The sequence below is a fragment of the Phaenicophaeus curvirostris genome, chromosome 6, assembly GCF_032191515.1.
Source record: "Phaenicophaeus curvirostris isolate KB17595 chromosome 6, BPBGC_Pcur_1.0, whole genome shotgun sequence".
Classification (NCBI taxonomy): Eukaryota; Metazoa; Chordata; class Aves; order Cuculiformes; family Cuculidae; genus Phaenicophaeus; species Phaenicophaeus curvirostris.
The window spans coordinates 1737891-1759767 of record NC_091397.1 but is presented as its reverse complement, the minus strand read 5'-3'; the positions used below and the strand labels follow the sequence as shown (position 1 = coordinate 1759767).

The window sequence follows — 21877 nt, the reverse complement described above, 5'->3', positions numbered from 1 at the left end:
GCACAGAATAATCCTGATAACACATGCTTCAAATAGTAGTGTGTCTGCACATGTATTCCTGTCCATGAGAGACAGGGATGACAATCAGACAAGACCAGGGATAGGTTGCAACACAAGACTGGCAAGGAGCAGGACATGCACAGAACAAGCGTAAGGAGAGAAAGCACAGAAAATATATCCATACATACTCAGCATCTTTTCTTACCTCACTCATTTTCCATAGGAAAGCCCTGTGCAAAGTTAGGAGACTGACTCTTCCTACAAAATCCAGTCTCAGTTTCTGCCAGACAGAGAGCTCAGATGCAAACTAAATGTCACACTGCTGAGAGCACGCAGCCTCTCAGCTTCAACAGTCTAGGGTTAATCCCTGGAAGTGTGCACAGTCTAGACATTTCAGCCTCAGCTGAGCAGACAGATGACCTAAATATATTTCCCTAGATGTTTACATGACCTTCAGCAAGTCCACCCTACCTGAGCTCTCCTCTGCTTAAGACAACAGTTGGTCCTTGTACTGTCTCTAATTACATGTCCACGTAGTGCCGGCTCAACATCTGACCCAGTTCTTAGCACCAGCATTACCAAAGGTCCACCACTATCATGGACTTGCTGTAACTTCTTTAATTGATAGAAGTGCAATGTCATTCAAAAGGTATTGATGAGACCCTGGACAGAGAGTAGCTGATGGCTGATGGCCTTCACCAGGTAGCTAGCACCTGGTTCTCTTTAGAGAAAGAACGAATTGGAAAGGGGTGAAACTTAACATTAGCACACTGGCCATCAGCATAAGGGACAAAACATTGGTCCTGATCCAAGGACCAAACAGTACCCAAGAGCAGCGTATCTCCTTGTGCCTGTTAGTCAAGCTGTACCAGTTCCTTAGCCCGTTGGACAAACTCCAGTTGCAACTGGAGGTGGTGCTGAAACTGTGCATCATGAGGTGCACCAACTGGTCCCATCCTCCTCCTGTCCCACACAGTAAAGAAGATTAGGCTGCCAAGGTAGGGGAACTATATGGTCATGGTGGGGATGGTCACCATTTCAAGGTGTGCTCCTCTCCATGTAACCTGTGGTTCTTGCCTCTACCCTGAGGACAGAGGAATCAGTCACCTTGTCCTTCCACCCAGCCATAGCTGCCGTCCAAAGGTCAGGCTGCCACATTTCTCTCAGAACTTTGGGAAGACCAGATGCTTTACGGATGCTTTGGGAAGATACCAAGCACCTCTGCAACCACATCAAACCCCACATCATATCTGAAAGCACAAGCTCACTTGAGACACCACACGGCATTATATGACTAATGTGCTTACTGTTCAGTAAAGCAATTCTAATTCTGCCTCCACAGAGCAGAACAGATAGAAACACCAGTCCTTAGAGCAGCTACCTGTGACAGCTAACCAGTCCAAGAGACCCACAGAGACCCTGCTTGAGGATTACTTTTCTGTAACAACAAACACAGAAACAAGGAAGCCTTTTTCAAATAAACCCCATGATGCCCACTTAGTTACAAGAATGAAACACGAACTCCCAGTTCCAAATGATTTATTGCTCTGTGGTAGCTTGTTTAACCCAAGGTCTTGCTAAAGGGGAAAACTGCCTCTAGCAGTCAGTCCCAGTTCCATGGGAGCTGCTATATATGCAGGAAGCCAGAAAACAGATGAAAAGAAATCCACATTTTATGTTAGCACCAAGCTGTCATTTCAGCTCAGAACAGCTTCTTCCTCTATGCAGGTTATCTGAAACCATGATCCTTTCAGAGATCAATTGGATGGATTAAGTTTCCAGAAAGCTGTGTAATAATAAAAGAAGAATCTTATTGCTCTTTTGTTGTAGTAGAATGATTATAACCCTTCTGGCTCTGAAAGCAACATGAACTTGTCCGAGATAAGAGAATTGGTACCAGTAGGATAATTAAGTACTTAATTGCACAAGTCTTTTGGGCTGCAGCAGAGACCACCTGGGGAATAGCACAGAGGTCTACAGTGTTTGACTGCAGGAGGATGGTAGATTTTACCAGGGCTCTTCTGAAGCCCGGACCAGGGTGGCACAACCTCAGCTGCAATACTAGAGCCTTCTTCCCACTCCCTGGCAACCTTTGTCAGATGCATCCAGACAGCGGATCAGAGCAATCTGACCGCCAACAGCATCTGGCACACGAAAACATGAAAGAGCAGCAAGGTGCAGAGCTACAGATTAGGCAAGAGGAAGGAAGACATCAACTAAATTTTCTTTCTTATTGTATGAGACTTCCTGTGGCCAAGACCAGTTGTCCCCACCCCCGTCACCCAGATGGGTTTTATGTGTACCTCCTGACCTTGATTTGAGAGGGCTGGGAAAGGCTCACGTCAAACACAGGCAGCATGAGAAACTCTGAAGAGCAGAGCAAGTCTTGGCTCAGTCTTCCCCCTATTCCTATCACTTCCCAGTTTCCAGCTCCCACCCTGAGATAGCCCATGGTGTGAATGTTGGAGTTGTCCTATGCAGCGACAGGAGTTGGACTCTATGATCCTTGTGGGTCCCTTCCAACTCAGGACATTCTGCGATTCTATGATTCAACACATCTTTACTGTAAGAATAACAAGTCATTGCAACATTGACCCTAGAAACAGAACAAACTAGGAGGAGGTGACCTCGCTTCTGCCACCACGTTAGATCCGTGGCCCTCTCCATGGCTTTGAGCAACTTTCTCATGGCACCACATTGGTCGTATTGAACCTCTCCCTCCAGAGGCTAAATGGGGAGAGCAAGAATCTGTCCCACTAAGCTGCAAACCACCTGCAACCGCAATGCACTTTGGCTACATAACGAGTCCAGCTGCCCAGAAACATGGTGCCAGAGAAACAAAGGCTCTTTGTCCCACAGCATCACGAATCGCACCATTACATTGCGCTCTTGCAACACGCGCCCTATCAGCACTGGGAAGGATTTTGTGACTATCTGCCCCAATGAAGCTAGTAAATGAACAACATTCCTATTTTGGAGGAAAAGATGGCAGGATTTTTCTGAATTCAAGCCTCTCCAAGCTGTCTTGCATCTTAAACATGGACAGTTCCTTTCCTAATGCTACAAAATACCCAAGCAATAAACTTTGGAGAGATTGTCACACACTCAACATCACCCCAGCTCCCAAAGCTGTAACCCTCTGATCTTCATCACAGTATGGAGCCAAATCTTTTGCCATAAGACCACAGTCTCCCATGAGATCATTTCAAGAGCAGCTTAGTAGCATCTCCCAGCAGATGAACGACACCTGAGCAAAAAGCCTCTTACCATGGGTTGATCAGTCAGCCGGGATACGTAGCCATGTGAATGGAAAGAGGAGCTGGTGATAAAAGCTGCCTGCTCTAACTTTTCAGCTGGTTTATTTACTGACTTTAAGGAAAGGAAAAAAAAAAAAAAAAGAAGGGGGTGGTGGGAAATCAAGGAAGTAATGTTCCTCTCCCAAGGTGCACTGCAAAACATTCTTGGTAGACATGGAAACCCCTGGCAGGTTGCCATCGCTTGGCCAGCCTCCACATTAAATTTCAGTGAGCAACTCAACACTCGAATGGCTTTTAGAGAATTTAAAGGGAAACGGCAGCTGCGGATGGGCGATGCGGCTGCCACTCCCTGTCGGGAAGCGCTAGGGTTGTTCCTGAGTTTGCCTTCAGCTCTGCGGAAAAGCTTCTGTAGTGCACAAGGCAGGCAAGTTATGACGGAGCCAGCTGAAAACAAATGCAACCTCCACACTTCCCCTACAAAGGAGGTTTCCTAGCCACAGTCTTCAGGGACCGTGGGCAACCTTTTAATACCAAAAGGGAAGCTGCAAAGATGAAAGGAGAAATGTTGCACGATGCTCTGGGGATTAAACCACAGCTAAAGGTATTTAAGAAGATCCATTAGTCCCTTCTTCTGGCTCCTTTCCTGACTCACGTTTTATCCTGGGGCTGCCTCCTCTTTGTTCATGGTTGGACTGAAGAGCTATGGGAGCCTAGGAACCTGGTCTCCCAGGAAATCTCCAGACACCCAGGAGAGAAGGGAAGCAGATGGGTCTGGAACCTTGCTGCTCTGGGGGAGTAATGAGAGTAAAGAAAGCCTGGAATTGGTTGCTGGAGGGCATGAGGGCTCCGAGGGTGGCTGGATAGAGATGATTCCACACTTGAGTAGGAACAGAGACCCTCCATCTTCCCACAAATCCCTTATTCCCACTCAGGAAGATGCATTCTGCATGGTAAAACTCTAAACTGTAACCCTGCGCAGTGCCCATCACCACAGCTTCAAGGTGCTTTGAAGCAAATGGAGGAATAGAATGAGCTGTGACATGCACAAAAGTTACCCACCAGACCAGTCTCAGATTTCCATCAACAGTGCCTGCAAACAGATTTGCAACATGTAAGTGAGCGCAAGCACACACAGGACTCAACTTCTCTCTTCAGGAGCCTCTCACAGTTTGCATTTGGAATCTCTGTTAAGAAATCCCAACTGCTTGGCAGATAACGATATCAATAAAGCGAGGAGGCTCACTTCTCTGCTCTCTTCTTACGTACTTGGTGCATTTCTAGGTAGATCAGACTTCGAGTCCCTTAGAATCATAGAATCATAGAATAACCAGGTTGGAAGAGACCCACCGGATCATTGAGTCCAACCATTCCTATCAAACACTAACCCATGCCCCTTAGCACCTTGTCCACCCGTGCCTTAAACACCTCCAGGGAAGGTGAATCAACCCCCTCCCTGGGCAGCCTGTTCCAGTGCCCAATGACCCTTTCTGTGAAGAATTTTTTCCTAATGTCCAGCCTGAACCTCCCCTGGTGGAGCTTGAGGCCATTCCCTCTTGTCCTGTGCCCTGTCCCTTGGGAGAAGAGCCCAGCTCCCTCCTCTCCACAACCTCCTCTCAGGGAGTTGGAGAGAGCAATGAGGTCTCCCCTCAGCCTCCTCTTCTCCAGGCTAAACACCCCCAGCTCTCTCAGCCGCTCCTCATAAGGCCTGTTCTCCAGCCCCTTCACCAGCTTTGTTGCTCTTCTCTGGACTCACTCCAGAGCCTCAACATCCTTCTTGTGGTGAGGGACCCAGAACTGAACACAGGATTCGAGGAGCGGTCTCACCAGTGCCGAGTCCAGAGGGAGAAGAACCTCCCTGGACCTGCTGGTCACGCCGTTTCTGATCCAAGCCAAGATGCCCTTGGCCTTCTTGGCCACCTGGGCCCCTGCTGGCTCATATTCAGTCGCTCTCAACCAACACCCCCAGGTCCCTCTCCTCCAGGCAGCTTTCTAGACAGACTTCTCCTAGTCTGTAGCACTGCTCAGGGTTGTTGTGCCCCAAGTGCAGGACCCGGCATTTGGCCTTGTTAAACCTCATGCCATTGGACTCTGCCCAGCAGTCCAGCCTTTTCAGACCCCTTGGCAGAGCCTCCCTGCCCTCCCACAGATCGACACTTCCACCCAGCTTAGTGTTGTGGATCTTCATCCATGTCCTCATCATCCCAAATGCAAGCAGACAGCAAGGAAACCCCAGGGTGGGGGAGTGGACAAGGCGGGGAAGAGCCACATGCCCTTTCAGTTGCTTGACCCCTAGGGCTCTTGCTGCCTTGGTGAGCAAACCCTCACCGTTCAGGACCACAACGTTCTCGCAAAGAGCATTTCTGTGCTTTTGCGTAGCGAAAACGCCAGCGCCACAGGGACTGGCAACGCAACTTGTTTAGCAAGACCCACATTTCATTTATTTCCCAAGAGGATGCAAAAGGAACAAGCTATAAATAGGAAGTTGATGAGTTTAACAGCGCCTGTAGTTTCACAAAGAAGCTGAAGGTCATCCACCAATCAGTGAGTACACAGCAGTACATGCAGTGTCGGCTATGAGTAACCTTATCCAGTGAGGGGTCATGGCTGCTAGGGCTGTATACAGGAAAATAGAGCTATTTCCCCTCTCTCCTAAAAGCCTGCTTCCTCACTGTTGCCAAATTCAGGAGTTTTGCAACATTACTTCCCACTCCCCACCCCTCTCCTACAAAACATCCACCTCAAAGGATCGAGTCAACAAATTAAAAGTAGTTTCTTGCATAATTCTAGCCTGGCCAGCACATCAAGGGAGATAATTCTGCACCTTTATTCCTCTCTTGTGAGACCTCACCTGGCGTACTGTGTCCAGTTCTGGAATCCTCAACATAAGAAGGAGATGGAACTGTTGGAACGGGGCCACAGGAGGCTACAAGGATGAGGCGAGGGCTGGAGAACCTCCCGTACGAGGACAGGCTGAAAGAGTCGGGGTTGTTCAGCCTGGAGAAAAGAAGGCTGTGAGTAGACCTTAGACTGACCTTCCAGTACCTAAACGGGCTACAAGAAAGCTGGGGAGGGGCTGTTTACAAGGGCTTGTGGTGACAGGATGAGGGGTAATGTGTATAAACTGGAGAGGGGCAGATTTAGACTAGACATGAGGAGGAATTTCTTCACCATGAGCGTGGGGAGGCCCTGGAACAGATTGCCCAGGGAAGTTGTGGCTGCCCCATCCCTGGAGGTATTGAAGGCCAGGTTGGATGGGGCTTGGGCAGCCTGATCCAGTGGGAGGTGTCCCTGCCCATGGCAGGGGGGTTGGAACCGGACAATCTTTAAGGTCCCTTCCAACCCAAGCTATTCCATGATTCTATAAGATAGTGATTTTGTCCTCCTTAAAAAAAATAAATAAATACAATTAACTCACTAACAATAGTAGGAAACACAAACCATAAAAAAAAACCCAAAGGTCAAAGGAAAATGAAATCTTGTCATTTAAAAACCCAGCAAGAGTTTCTGTTCTGACCTGCTCCAGGTATTATCAAATTATCCCAAAGAAAGAAGCTGAAATGAGGTTATGAAGTGCTGAAAAGCTTGTAGAAATAACACTATTTTCCTCCCTGAAAACTAAAGGAGACGCTCCATTTCAGTGACCCATATATAGAATAAGAAATCTGAAGGCTGGAAAAAAAAACCCATCAGATTTGTTTGTGCTATTTTTGTGTAGAACTTGGCACAAATGTTTTCCAGCAGCGGTTTAATACCACGCAGGCGTAGTTTGTGAGCACACAGAGAGGAGAAGCTCCCCATCAGCTGCAGGAAATTCACAGTCCAACTTGCTCAGTGCATTAAAAATCAAAACACTAAAACCTAACACCGCTTGAGAGCCTGCAGATAGAAAGACAGAAGCAATGCTGAACCCCCAGCTCACGGGCAAGGCACTAATAATAAACTGCAGTCTGGAAATCGCAACCCAGAGCCTTGGAGAGCTTAAACTGCATTTGACCCAGGGCACAGCAGGTGCATGTCCATAATTCCTCTTCAGCAGACTACTACCAGTGCTCAGACAAGGGTTTCTAAAAGGAAGCAGTCCCATAGCAACCCAGTTGGCTATGGAGTTTTATTTTGATGTCTAGCAGACACAAACCAAAGCTCCCCGTGGCTCAGCGAGTCTCCAGCACAGATCCTCCAGTGCCCAGCAAAAATTATCCCCATATTGGCCTTCCTCCTTCCATGGGGACTACAACCAATTTAACTTTTTACCCCGTGGTATATGTTAAATGCAATTCATAGAATGGTTTCGGTTGGATGGGACCTTAAAACCCATCCAGTTCCACCCCCCTGCCATGGGCAGGGACACCTTCCACTGGGTCAGGTTGCTCCAAGCCTTATCCAGCCTGGTCTTCAACACCTCCAGGGATGGAACAACCATGACTTCTCTGGGCAACCTATGCCAGTGCCTCATCACTCTCAGAATAAAATATTTCTTTCTAAAATCTCACCTAAACATCTTCTCTTTCAGCTTAAAACCATTATCACTTGCCCTACCCCTACACTCCCTGACAAAGAGCCCCTCCCCAGCTTTTCTGGAGACGTTTTCATTGCTGGGAGGTTGCTCTAATATCTCTTTGGTGCCTTCTCCAGGCTGAACAACCTCAACTGTCTCAGCCTGCCCTCATATGGGAGATGCTCCAGCCCTTGGATTATCTTTGTGGCCTCCTCACATATATGTCCTACCTATATTGAGGGATGTAGAACTGATTCAGTTTTCAATACCTCCTAAACCTTTCTCTCTTGGCCAATTTCAGCTGAATTACAACAACAAAGTTGTCCAGAGAAAGGAATGTAGGGTGAAGGAAGGAAGAGAAGGGAAAGCAAAGTATTGTATCCAGAAGCCCCATTTCTTTCAGAAATCAAGCTGAAGAACATTAAAACCAGCTCGACATACTGCTGCTTAGGATCTCAGAGCCTCAAACTGGATTTTCATTTGGGAAAGGAGGATCAAGCTGCAGAACTCCAGAGGTATATGGATTAATTCCCTGCCTCGATGCTGCCACCGTCTGATGTCTGCTGGTGAGAGCTCTTAACCCAGCATCCTTTCTTCCCTTTCCACCACGTCCAGTTCTTTTACCAATTTCCTGAGCATGCAGTTGCCCATCATCGTCTTGTGCATGGGCTCACAACACCTACCAATCACCATGTGAGTCCACAGCGAGCACAAACGCAACAGAGAATCAAACAGCTGCTTTTCACCTGAAGCGATGCCCACGTTGGCATCATTCCACCATCCTCTGACCTTCACAATCTAATCAGTAATGGAAACCTTAAAGCTGGCCAGCCTATTTGAGCTTGTAAAATATTAATTTGCTACAGAGCTGTTTTACCTGAAATTGTGCTTATGTCTCTAAGAGTGCTACAGAACAGTAGCAGAAGTGACCGGATTCTCTCAGACCTCATTGCTTGTTTTGTTACCTAAAATCCCAGGCTCCTCCCAGTAAAGAATTCTACAAGAAATTATGAATGTGGGAGGACATTGAGACTTTGAGGTGTGTCCAGAGAAGGGCAACAAAGCTGGTGAGAGGTCTGGACCACAAGTCTTGTAAGGAACACTTCAGGGAACCAGGGCTGTTTAGCCTAGAGAAAAGGAGGCTGAGAGGAGAACTTATTACTGTCTACAACTCTCTGAAAGGAGGTTGTAGAGAGATGAGTGCTGGTCTCTTCTCCCAAGAAACAAGGGATAGGATGACAGGAAATGGCTTCAAGTTGTGCCAGGGGAGGTTCAGATTAGATATCAGGAAAGGTTTCTTCACTGAAAGGCTTCTCGGGCACAGGGAGGTGATGGAGTCCCCAGCCCTAGTGATATTTAAAAGATGGGCAGATGAGGTACTCAGGGATATGGTTTAGTAGCAGGCAAGTATGATTGGACTTGATGATCTCAAAGGTCTATTCCAACCTAACAATTTTATAATTTCATTAATATCGTGAACCTAGTTCATCCAGTCACCCTCCTCCTGACTCTCACTTTCACACTGTGGCTAGAAGCTTTGTTTGCTCCTTGGTGGGAGGACAATCCAGTCAGGAGCCTCATGTTACCTCAAACCTCTCAAGCTGTATTTTCCCTGCTCATCTGATTCAGATAGTTTTCCTGAGCCCTCTGAGTAGAGCTGAGCTGGAGATGCTGGTCTTGCAGCTTTAGCTTCTACAACCTGCTTCACACATGGTCTTCCCAGTTGCTTTCATCCTGAAGGGAGCCGAAGTCCAGGTGAAGTTGCAGACCGTAGCAACACATCCATAAGCTCTTTCAAGGATGAAAAATGCTTTTAAAATCCCAAGATAAAGTACTTATCTCTAGTAACATTGGACTCTGCCAGCACAGCATATCTATGATGGTGATGATGCATCAGCTTGGCTTGCAGCCCTTTTTCATTAGGAGAAGAGAATCCTCTCAACAGGTCGGAAGAAAAACAAGAACCAGAGAGCTGGGATCAGTCAGGCAGCAGTGAAAAAAAGAAGAAAAAAAAAACAAAGCCAGGGTCTTAATAAGTGAATTGACTTCCTCTACGGGAGCAGCAAGAGCTCAGAGTGCTACTTTGCTCCCTGCATCCCCCGCTTCGTGACGCCTGGCTTGAGGAGCAGCAGAGCACTCGGTAAGCGACACCAGTCTAATTAATTAATGACTCCCCAGCGTCAGCTCTGTGGCTGCTGGGTTAGAAAGGGAGGCAGTAAAGAAGGGCCAGAAGAACCGCACGCGACCGCTTCTGGTAATCGCTGAACGCTGCTGAGAGCTGGCTGGGTTATTCATAACCTCCCCTGCTTTGGGCTACAGCACAGAAGTCGGAGATATATTAGGGAGAGAAGATGGCGTGGGATCCACCCTTGCAGCATCCTCTCTCTTGGGTGAGGTCTTTCTCCATCGTCTTGTCCTGCTCGAGAGCTGCCGTGGCACAGTTAATTGAGGTAAGGAGCAACTCCCTTTACAGACTGGGGTGTTGGGGGTGTCCAGGAATAGTGGGTTATTCTATGCATGGTGCCCAGGTAGGGCAGACAGTGGGGAAATTAAGGTGGCTCCAAGGAGTTAGAGACTTCTTTGGGAGATGCTTGTTGCTTTCTACAGGCCCAGCATTATAAAGAAGTCACTTTTAAAACGCCAGTCACTGATGCTGAGGACAGTCAGCACATCGGGTTTGCTTCAATCCCCAAAAAGGGCTTGACAGAGTGCAAAAGGCTAAAGTCACAGCACAGCATTTTCTAGCCCAGTACTGCGTGTCCAACAAGTGACCCACATCAGAAACCCAGGGAGAGAAGAGAAGGACCAGGCACGACCCAGGTGATCTGTCTCTGGATGTGGCTGCCCAAATTAAATGTTTGATCTGCATTTTCTTCTGTGTTCCCCCACTTCTTGTAGCTCAGCAAAACATTCATTTTTGAGGTGATGTTCCTTGCCTATGGGTCAGTTTCAGAGCTTTCCACTCAGGTTGACTACTCACTTCCATGGCCCCTGCTCCATACAGCAAGGGTGGGATGAACCAGGAAGGAAGAGCAGCTTCACAAGCCAGGAACACACCCTGGCAGTGCCTATAACTTGTTGCCAGCAGTTTCAGAAGCGAGAGTCCTAGCTGGAAATAGAGCCCCCTGGAACCATAGAATCAATGGTTTGGGTTGGAAAGGACCTTAAAGTTCAATCAGTTACAACCCCCCTGCCACAGGCAGGGACACCTCCCACTGGATCAGGGTGCTCAAAGCCCCATCCAACCTGGCCTTCAACACCTCCAGGGGTGGGACATCCATGACTTCTCTAGGCAACCTGTTCCAGTGCCTCACCACCCTCATCATGAAAAACTTCTTATGATTTCATCTAAATCTCCCCTCTTTCAGCTTAAGATCATTCCCCCTAGTCCTATCTCTGCCCTCCCCAAAAAGGAGCCCCTCCCTAGCTCTCTTACAGGTCTCCTTCCAGTACTGGAAAGCTGCTCTAAGGTCTCTTTGGGGAGCCTTCTGTCCTCCAGGCTGAACAAGCCCAGCTCTCTCAGCCTGTCCACATATGGGAGTGGTTCTAGCACTCTGATCATCTTTGTAGTCCAAAATTTTGCATCCCAGGCATTTTCAGCCTCTTGGTCACTTTTCCTAAAGCCAGAGCCATGTTAGAAGCAACTGCTGTGTGGGTCCATGGTCAGAGTCCCAGTGCTATTGTGCCAACAAGTGTCGTGTTCCTGTAGCAGAGCTTGCTCTTCTCAGATTTGAGTTTAGCTAAACTGCTCGAAAATGCATCTGTGCGAGCATAGCTGTGCTAAGGGCATAAGGAAAGATACTTTTCAATATATCAAAACTTCACCTCCTTGGCTGCCCTGCCCCTCTCTTGGCCTCACACTAAGCCGGGTCCCATCTCTATCTCCACAGGCTTGCCTGCTTTTCCTAGCAGTCCATCCCCAACACATCAGAAAATGACAACGATGCTGTGTTTCCTCACCCTCATTATCCATCTTTACCCCCAGCAACTCCAGGTGTCTCATTTTAAAGTTACTTCACTCAGGATTTTCAGCTGGGTCTCCTTATACATCGTATTGTGGAGAGGAGGGAGCTGGGCTCTTCTGCCAAGGGACAGGACAAGAGGGAATGGCCTCAAGCTCCACCAGAGGAGGTTTAGGCTGAACATTACAAAAAAATTTTTCACAGAAAGGGTGATTGGGCACTGGAACAGGCTGCCCAGGGAGGGGGTTGAGTCATCTTCCCTGGAGGGGTTTAAGGGACGGGTGGACGAGGCGCTGAGGGACATGGTTTAGTGTTTGATAGGACTCGATGATCCGGTGGGTCTTTCCAACCTGGTGATTCTATTCTATGATTCCATGATCTGGCCATGATACCCTCAAGAAGGCAATCAAGAACCTAAAACTCCTTTACCAACTCATACACGCTCTGCTGTAGACTTATTTCACGCTTTCCCAAGCTGTTCAGCCTACAGCAGGTCTCAAGGTGACAAGCGAGGCAGAACTTTCTCTTACAGTGCAAATTTCACAAAGCATGCTCCGCTGAGCCCAGGGCAATGTGCAGACGCAGCATCCACCCCAGCAGGGAGATGTTCCCTTTCATTACGTTTCACAGACACGCACTTTACAGGAATTATCCTCATGCCAAAGCAAAACAAAGATAAAAGGCAAACTACAAAACTTGCTTTAAAATAGATGTGATTTTATCATCTGGTATAAGTAAATTAGCAGACTTTCTTGTAGAATTGTCTGCTTCTTCTAGCACGTCGGAGGGAGCAAATCTGATCTGGAAACACAAGCTGCACAGCAGGTTAACTACCAGGTATCAAAAAATGAGATTAGATGAACAGTTAGATTTTTTATTCCATGAGCAGATGAATTAAAGGCTGCTCCAATGCTCTGCAAGGACTTTTTGCTTCAAATAATTACGTAATTATTTTCAATAATTCAATTTACGCTAAGCCAGCCCATCTAAGCACACAGGGAGAAGGTCAAAGGGATGGGACATCAGAGAACTTCAAAAGCTCATTAAAAAACCAACCACCAAACCAAAAAAAGTCACCACACAGTAAGGAGAAATAAAGAAACAAGAAGATCCTTCTTATTTAGTGGTGTTCAAGCGTTTTCAAATGTGCAGATTCATGTGCACTTTCCACTTGGGAGCAAAGAGGCAATAAAAGCCTCTAAGTGATGAATCTAATTGCAATGATAAAAAGCTTTCCTCTTTCATAGACCTTTTGGAAGAATTCTCAGTCCCCCAGGTGGGAAGTTAACGGTCTAAGGATTAACAAGCTACACTGGCAATGGGTAAATTTGGAATTAGTTCCATGGGCTGCCCTGGACACTGGCCCATTCAGTGCACCAGGAGACCTGCTGTAAGGTGCATTGCAGATGGACACGCTGCATTCACTGAGGACTCTTCTTGAGCCCCTTGCCTGCATTCCATTGAGTTTGTTCAGGTTTGTGAAGATACACACCCACGTAGCTCTACCTAGGAACCCCTCAGTACCTCCACATCCGCAACTTTACACTGCATTCACGTGCTCAGATACCAGCAGGAGCTAGGTAAGCACCTAGAAGGCTGGGAAAAGTATCTTTTCCAGCATCGCAGCAATGCTTTAGCACCAAAACTGAAAAGCAGGAGAGCACAGCTTTGACTCCTCCCACCTTTGCACAGGACAGCTTGGACAATGCATTCAGCTCTCAAAATAACACCCACTGTACGAAACACATATTTCACTGGCTCATTCCTTAACTTTCCACCTTCCCCATCATTTCTTTGAGAGCCTTAGCTGGTATAAAGTATGTTTTGCAAGAAGCAGACAGCTTACACTTCTTACACTGAGGATTCCAGAACTGGTTTTGCACATCAGACCTGTGGCATGTGCAAAGGATGCCCTGGGCAACAGAAATAGAACAAGTTACAGATGGAGGAACATCAATATTTCCTCTTATCAAGGCCAATATAAACCCCATCACTTCTTAGATTTGCCCCCCTTTTGGGCCAAGGCTTAAAATTAGCACTGTAATGTCTTATGACTCTTTTGTAATCAGCATAAGGAACAGTCTGCTCTGCAACATGCCAAGAAAACCATCAGGACTTTGCTTTGTGAAAGTACAGGGAAATCTCCATGTTTATTTGAGCCACTTTTTTTATACAAAGCACTGATAAACCAGCTACAATAAACCATATATTCTCAGTCATCCCCATACAGTTCATTATTGAGTTCCTTACTGACATAATTATCTTCTCATTCCTATCCCAAAGCTTTTCTTGGCCCTTATTAAGTTTACCTGGATTTCTCCTTTTTTATCAAGTTTTCTGTGTGCCTGCAGTTTCCTAAAGGAGGGAATCAGGATAGATGAAAACAAATGTAAAAAATAGACAGTCTGAAAACTGGACTTTTGCAATCCCCACTATCTTATAGGGGATGTCCACCAAGTTTATACAGAGTTTAGACCCATCAGCTTCATGGGTTATGGTGCTGTGGCCCCAGACATAATGCATTGCATATGGAGAAAAGAGTCAGGTTGACCTGATCATGATAACATGCATCAGATCAGCTATTAAAATAATTGGACACAACGTGAAGTCGGACCCTGGGATGGGAAGGCATATCAAGTGTTTGGGATGTAGCATGCAATTTAGCCAGTGATCTCCTTATTGAGTCAGTTCTGCATCTGTCAGACCTTAATTAAGCTCTTGGTGTCTGGATTCTGGAGCTTCTTATTCAGGGGATTCAACTCTGTCCTAGAAGGGCACTTAAAAAGCTCTTTGAGGGCTTCATCAGACCAGAAAAAGATCATAAAATCATAGAATATCTTGAGTTGGGAGGGACCTTAAAGATCATTCAGTTCCAACTCCCTGTGATGGGCAGGGACACCTCCCACTGGATCAGGTTGCTCCAAGCCCCATCCAACCTGGCCTTCACCACCGCCAGGGCTGGGGCAGCCACAACTTCCCTGGGCAACCTGTTCCAGTGCCTCCACACTCTCATGGTGAAGAAATTCCTCCTTATATCTAGTCTAAACCTGCCCCTCTCCAGTTTAGACCCATTGCCCCTAGTCCTGTCACTACAAGCCTTTGTGAACAGTCCCTCCCCACCTTTTCTGTAGCCCCTTCGGGTATGGAAGGTCGCTCTAAGGTCTCCTCGGAGCCTTCTCTTCTCCAGGCTGAACAACCCCAACTCTCTCAGCCTGTCCTCATATGGGAGGTTCTCCAGCCCTCCGATCATCCTTGTAGCCCCTTTTCTCTACCAAGACAGGAATTAAAATAAAGATGCTTCCTAAAGATGAGGAGTGGCTGAGAGAGCTGGGGTTGTTTAGCCTGGAGAAGAGGAGGCTGAGGGGTGACCTCATTGCTCTCTACAACTACCTGAAAGGAGGTTGTAGAGAGGAGGGTGCTGGCCTCTTCTCCCAAGTGACAGGGGACAGGACAAGAGGGAATGGCCTCAAGCTCCGACAGGGGAGGTTTAGGCTAGACGTTAGGAAAAAATTCTTTACAGAAAGGGTCATTGGTCACTGGAACAGGCTGCCCAGGGAGGTGGTTGAGTCACCTTCCCTGGAGGTGTTTAAGGCACGGGTGGACGAGGTGCTGAGGGATATGGTTTAGTGTTTGGTAGGAACGGTTGGACTCGGTGATCCGGTGGGTCTCTTCCAACCTGGTTATTCTGTGATTCTGTGATTCTGTGTGATCTGCTGTCAATTCTAGATTGGACTCCATGGAAAAGCTGCAAGACAGAAGGCCATGTGAAAAAAAAAGGAGGGGCCTTTAGGATGTTTCTTAAGACCTTACACTTTCTAATTGCCATATAGATAAATGATATATTTGATACTCAGGGTGTTAATTGGAGTTCAGTTTGAATTGTACTCAGCTATATATTCTTGAGCCCAGGGGAGAGTAACCCTCGTTTATAGCTTTCAAGTGAATGTGATGGGTGAGATGCTGCATGCAATAAACTAAAAATACTCATGTGTGATTGTAGTTCAAATATAGGTAGGTACAATTACTGAGTAGTGGATGCTTGAGGTTGATTTTTCATCTGGATGCATTGATTTAACTCAGCAACTGGCAATAAAAAGAACAAACAAGAAAATAATAATTCAGGAAGAAGTAGAGAAGCAACACATGGTGATTGAGAGACATGCACTAACTTTAAGAAAGAAAACAGTTATTTTGGGTCGGCTGGATTCAAAATATTATAGAAAGTTACAAAAACTATTTTCCGATAATTCCTTGTCATGGTCTGTTTGAGGAGACCGACTCAAGACAGAGGGATAGAGAGTCTACAAGGTCAGTGGACTCTCCCAGACCCAGAACTACATAAACCTTAACAAAATCCCTAGACAATGATTGAATCCATAAATGTATCATCTCTGCTAATAAACAACTACCATACGGCTGTGCTGAGGAGGCTGTTGTGTGACTGTTGCCATTCTCAGATGAAAAGAGGCATCAGGGTTCAGTCTGGAACTGTGGTTCACAGCACTATGAACTGGTCCACGTATGAAAAAAATCAGGTTCCCATTGGGAAGTAGGGAAACAAGAGGTCTGAGACCACAAGAGGGCTTTTCTTTGGCCAGCCCAAGAGAAGCACCGGTGCAAACAAGCCTCATGACCAGGGCAACAGCTGTATCTACACCATAATTTAACATTAGTTACTAGATGCATCAGTTATTACACTTGAATTCAGTCATTATGATCAGTCTGCGTTTCCTAAATTATATTTTTCTATTATATTGGCCCTTGATCTGTGAAACCTCAACTCAATGATAATTTCTGTGTTTTCACTGTTGCATTAGGACTCTGCCAGGGCTTCCCCACCACTGCAGAGAACTTTGATGGCCTCACTAGAGAAGTCTAACCTGTGTGGAGGTCCATTATCAAATTGTCCATCTCCTTCTTAAGTAATTGGAAGGAAGGAAAGGAGAGAGTGCAGATGTGCATTTATTTAAAGCACAGTCTCTGAGAAAAGTCTGTGGCCTTTAAATATATGTAATCAAATGCAATTAGGAATAAACATTGTTTTTCAAAGCCCAGCCATGCTGCAGGCAGAGCAGCAACATGAGTCAAGCCTAATTAGAAGCAGCATTTTAAAAATAAGACCTTGAAAAGCAGTGCCTTTTGCTGCTTTTCTTCTCCACTGCTTAATGAAACAAACAGAACTCCTGTCTCCAGCAAGTATCTCCTTTTCCTTTGGTGATGATAGCACTGCTTCTCCCTCACTATCACCACTGACAGTTTCTGCTTGCCTGAAATGAATCAGAAACAAAGCAATTTTTTTTTTTTTTTTGGAGTTGAAAGAACCAGTGTCAAACTGTTCTGACCTAAAAGTGCATCTTGCCTGGAAATAATTTAATGTTTTGGGGTTTAGTAGATATTTTACAGCCCTGAGTGTCCAATGTCAGTTCAGATCCAGCTCCTTATGGAGTGGTTTTTCCTCCTCCCAGCCCTTGCTGGGCACTTGAAGAAGCTGCAAAGGTGACGCCTGAGCACAATGCAGAGATTGTAGAACCACAGAGCAGTTTGGGTTGGAAGGGACCATGAAGGATATCCAGTCCAAGTCCCCTGCAGCAACCAGGTCAGGTTGCTCAGAGCCCCATCCAACCTGACCTTGAATGTTACCAGGGAGGGGGCATTCACCATCTCCAGCCCCTTCACAGCTTCGTTGCTCTTCTCTGGACTCACTCCAGAGCCTCAACATCCTTCTTGTGGTGAGGGACCCAGAACTGAACACAGGATTCGAGGAGCGGTCTCCCCAGTGCCGAGTCCAGAGGGAGAAGAACCTCCCTGGACCTGCTGGCCATGCCGTTTCTGATCCAAGCCAAGATGCCCTTGGTCTTCTTGGCCACCTGGGCCCCTGCTGGCTCACGTTCAGTCAGATGTCAACCAACAAATGGCAAAATCATGCTAACTACTGCAATGAAACATCTCCTGTGAATCAGATTGAGGCCACCCTAGAGTTCTTCCACTGTTAATATCACAAATTCCTGCTTCTTTGATCGTCCTAGGTGCCTCTACAAGACCACACCAGTCTGGCCAGAATCCACCCTTAGTTCATCTGAATCAGCTCTGGGTTTTGAGTAGTGGATGCTCCTTGACCAACGCTACGAAAGAAGAGTGGCTGTCACAAATAGCAGTGAGGTGGGGCTGGGTGATGCCAGGTCGCCAGGACAGCTTGGAAGAGACAGGCTCAAACAGAAATCCTCATCGCCACAGATGGATTCTGAATAGGATGCCTCTAGGAGACCAAGCACTCCAGACACAGTTGGACGCATCTTTCATTAGGAAGAGACTAAAATATGGCTTGCATTGCACAAATTGACAAGTAATTGGAGAGCAGCTCCAATTCACTCTGTGGTGTCCATTACAGCTGTGTTTTAACTGCACTTTCAGGGGCTGAGAAGGAAAGGGCTCTGTAGGAAATGTGCCTGTTGAGAAGAGATTTTGTTTTTTCAGCTTCTATCAAAAGCTGAAGTATTTTTCAGCTGAAATATTTTCAGCTTCTATCAAAAGACTATTGCTTATTTGGATCAGATCCTGCATTCAGAACTAAGATGATGAAGGTGTTTTGTCAACAACCCTTCTGGAAGGTCACTAGCAGGTTTTCACTTTGATTTGCTGCACCATAAAACATCATAATATGAAGTTCATTGGCAGTGAGGGGTTGTTAACCTCTGATTTTCTAAGCCATAAGGCAAGAGAAAAAGTGTTCCATGCTGGTACGTGTGACTATATCACCACTGCACTGGGACCACAGGAGTTGGCTTAGACAACCTGTTTCAGTAGTATTGTTTGTCCTCTGAACAACCCCATTCAGGCTGGACATCAGGAAAAAATTTTTCACAGTAAAGGTCATTGGGCACTGGCAGAGGCTGCCCAGGGAGGAGGCTGAGTCACCTTCCCTGGAGGGGTTTAAGGGATGGGTGGACGAGGTGCTGAGGGACATGGGTTAGTGATTGATAGGAATGGTTGGACTTGATGACCCGATGGGTCTTTTCCAACCTGGTGATTCTATGATTTTAGAGATGGGAAACCAAGAACCAAGGACTGGATCTGCAGTGACTCTTAGGCACCTTGTTTGTCCAACTTTTAGCTACTATGGAGGCCGTCAGGTCCTTGTCTTGTTTCCACCTAAATGGTCGTTCCAGAGAACCTTCTTCTAGCAAAGGCAGGTATCTGTAAGGCTTTTTAACCCAAAAGCTCCTGCAGATGTTGAAGATCTACTCAACAGTCTGGAGCTGAAGTTGCAATTCACCTTATCTGAAGTACTAGGCAAATCACCACTCAACTACATAAATAAATCTCACATTGCCATCTTCACAAGCTAAGGCTCTCATTATTATTGTTATTACATGTTTTCAACTGTTTTCTGCTTGTCCCCTGAGACTTCACTTACAGAGCCGTTTCAGGAGCTGGAAATTAGAATGCTGTTCTAGTTGCATCAGACACACTCCTCTCTTTAGCCAAATCCCCTCTCTTCTGGAAGACAAGTGCTAAACAGAACATTATCACATCTTTTCTGACCTTTGTTGCAGTAAAAGCCACAGAATTTAATTCAAACACCTCCTTGTTAGCCCAAAGAACTTAACTGATTAGGATACCCTTTCCTGAATGACAGTCAGGCTCAATGCAACATCTACAAGAGAATTTAAGAGCAGGTTTCTTTAGACAAACTTGTCATTAGTGACTCAAAATATAGAATAAAGTCAAAATGAAAAACTACTCTTTATGAATAAAGAAAAAATGCAGAACTCTTCTAGTTCTTTTTTGTGTTTCATTTTAATTCATTGTTAATTAATGTCGAGACTTCCGTACTGGAGAACAAAACAAAAACCCCAACTTCTTTAAAACAAATGTAAATTGAAGGGAAAAAAATACAATTACAGGTGAAGGAAATCCATTTAATTGTAAAATTAATTTTTTTTTAAGGAACAGAGGCATTTGGTATAATGCCCTCTACTTAAATTATTTTCCACATCACAATAGACATATAGAAAGATAGGATCACTTAGTTGGAAAAGACCTTTGAGATCAAGTCCAACCCTACCTGTCCACAACTAAATCATACCCGTAAGCACTTTGTCTACCCATCTTTCAAATATCTCCGGAGATGGTGACTCAACCACCTCCCTGAGCAGCTTCTACCAGTACCCGATAACCCTTTCAGTGAAGAAATTTTTCCCGATGTCTAATCTGTACTGGTGCAACTTGAAGCCATTCCCTCTTGTCCTATCGTCTGTCACTTGGGAGATGAGACCAACAACCACCTCGCTACAACCTCCTTTCTGGCAGCAGTAGACAGTGATAAGGTCTCCCCGCAGCCTCCTTTTCTCCAGGCTAAACAAGCCCTGTTCCCTCAGGTATTCCTCATAAGACTTCTTCTCCAGCCCCTTCCTGAGCTTTGTTGCCCTTCTCTGGACATGCTCCAGACCTCAATGTCTTTCTTGTAATGAAGGGCCCAAAACTGAACCCAGGATTCAAGGTGTGGCCTCATCAGTGCAGAGTCTAGGGGGATGATACCTTCCCTGCTCCTGCTGGCTACCCCATGGCTGATCCAAGCCAGGATGCTGGTGGCCTTCTTCACCACCTGGGCCACCGCTGGCTCATGTTCAGCCACTGTCAACCAACACCCCCAGGTCCTTCTCTGCCAAGCAGCTTTCCAGACACTCTTCCCAAGACAAGGAACGTTGCATGGGGTTGTTGTGTCCCAAGTGCAGGACTCATCACTTGGCCTTATTAGAACCTCATATGGTCGGTCTCCATGCATGGATCCAACCTGTCCAGATCCCTCTGTGGAAACTCCCTGCTCTCAAGTAGATCGACACTCCAACCCAGCTTAGTGTCATCCATGAACTTAGAATCATAGAATCATAGAATAACCAGGTTGGAAGAGACCCACCGGATCATCGAGTCCAACCGTTCCTATCAAACACTAACTAACTTAGGTAGGAAACACTCAATCCCCTCATCCAGATAATTGATAAATACATTGAACAGAACTGGACACAGCACTAAGTCCCGAGGACACTACTCGTGACCGACCTCACATGTATACGTGGATGAAAGTACAAAAGGAACCTGCAAGCTACAGGATAGAAAGAAGTGAAACAGCACTAACTTCCCAGCAGGCACTCTAGGGGTTTACTCATGTGAAGGAAAAAAATGAGAGAAGTCAGGACCTTCCTCCTGGACTCACAGCACAACTGGATTAACGTCTGCATACTTAACATTCTCAAGTAGTGCAAGGGCTCTCAGCAAATACATGTTATCTAAATTCTCCATTGCAAGCGGCTGTTTATTCATTACTGTTATTTCTGTATATTACAAAGCAACAGGATCTCTGTTGGTTTCATTTCAATTCCTTGATGCCCTCTGTGTTGTTTAATCTCCTTATGGCATCATCTCCTTTCTGCTATGAATCTCTCAGAGGTGTGAGAATCGAAGCTCTGGCTACAGAACTGGAGCCTCTAGCCCCAAATTACCTGGTTTGAACCTTTTTCCTTGCATTTCATGTAAATCTGCTTTCGACGTTAGCTTTATGGGGCTCAAGCAACACGTTTTAACCCCCAGTACTTGCTCTGCTCACCCTGGCTGCATCACTCCTTATGTGGGAGTGGTGGGTCTTGCTGATGAGACCCCCTCCCTGCTGTTTGTGTTGTCCCCCCACAGCTCCCCATCTTTAGGGAGAAGGCAGATCTCATTGCACCCCAACATTTAGCTGTTTTCCTCCTTCCTTTCTCATCTGTCTCTAGCAGAGTAGACACCACTGCATTGCAACTTGTGGAGCAATCATTTCAAGAGAGAAATAAAGCTTTGTTGTACCTTGCAGCTGGGTTTTAAAAATATCTTTTAAAATTAGGAATGCAAAATATAAGACATTTCCTCCTGACTCCAGGAAACGGGCACTGTTTTGGTAAATAAAAAAAAAAAAAAAAGAAAATTTAGGAAACAACAGCAAAAAGATTTGCTCTGTAATCACAAAAATAGGCAACACTTCAGATAAACTCCAAAATGGCAAAAGATTTAGATACAAGTTCTTTATTCAAGTCCCTGTTCCTCAAAGATTTCCAAGTAATTGGGGGAACAGTAAACTGGGGTCTGCTCTCTCCTGTGCTATTGGCATCTTTCTGACTGTTTTAGGGATC

General features: G+C 46.1%; 2 protein-coding genes across 5 annotated transcripts in view; one reads left to right on the top strand and one right to left on the bottom strand.

Moving 5' to 3' along the window:
• The window catches only part of ALS2CL (ALS2 C-terminal like), a 57595-nt gene extending 54188 nt beyond the window's left edge, over window positions 1–3407 (bottom strand). For both annotated transcript variants that reach the window (XM_069859147.1, XM_069859148.1), the window contains exon 1: window positions 3268–3407. In XM_069859147.1, coding sequence (XP_069715248.1) covers window positions 3268–3270 — 3 coding nt within the window. In that variant the 5' untranslated portion in view covers window positions 3271–3407. The remainder of the gene's footprint in view (window positions 1–3267) is intronic.
• Window positions 3408–5991: 2584 nt separating this feature from the next.
• TMIE (transmembrane inner ear) overlaps window positions 5992–21877 on the top strand; it is a 36758-nt gene continuing 20872 nt past the window's right edge. Inside the window, exons 1-3 of one of the 3 annotated variants that reach the window (XM_069859204.1) lie at window positions 5992–6268; window positions 7768–9892; window positions 10072–10202. In XM_069859204.1, coding sequence (XP_069715305.1) covers window positions 10104–10202 — 99 coding nt within the window. In that variant the 5' untranslated portion in view covers window positions 5992–6268; window positions 7768–9892; window positions 10072–10103. Of the gene's footprint in view, window positions 6269–7767; window positions 10203–21877 lie in introns of all 3 variants that reach the window. The other 2 variants (XM_069859203.1, XM_069859202.1) reach the window with 2 other exon arrangements.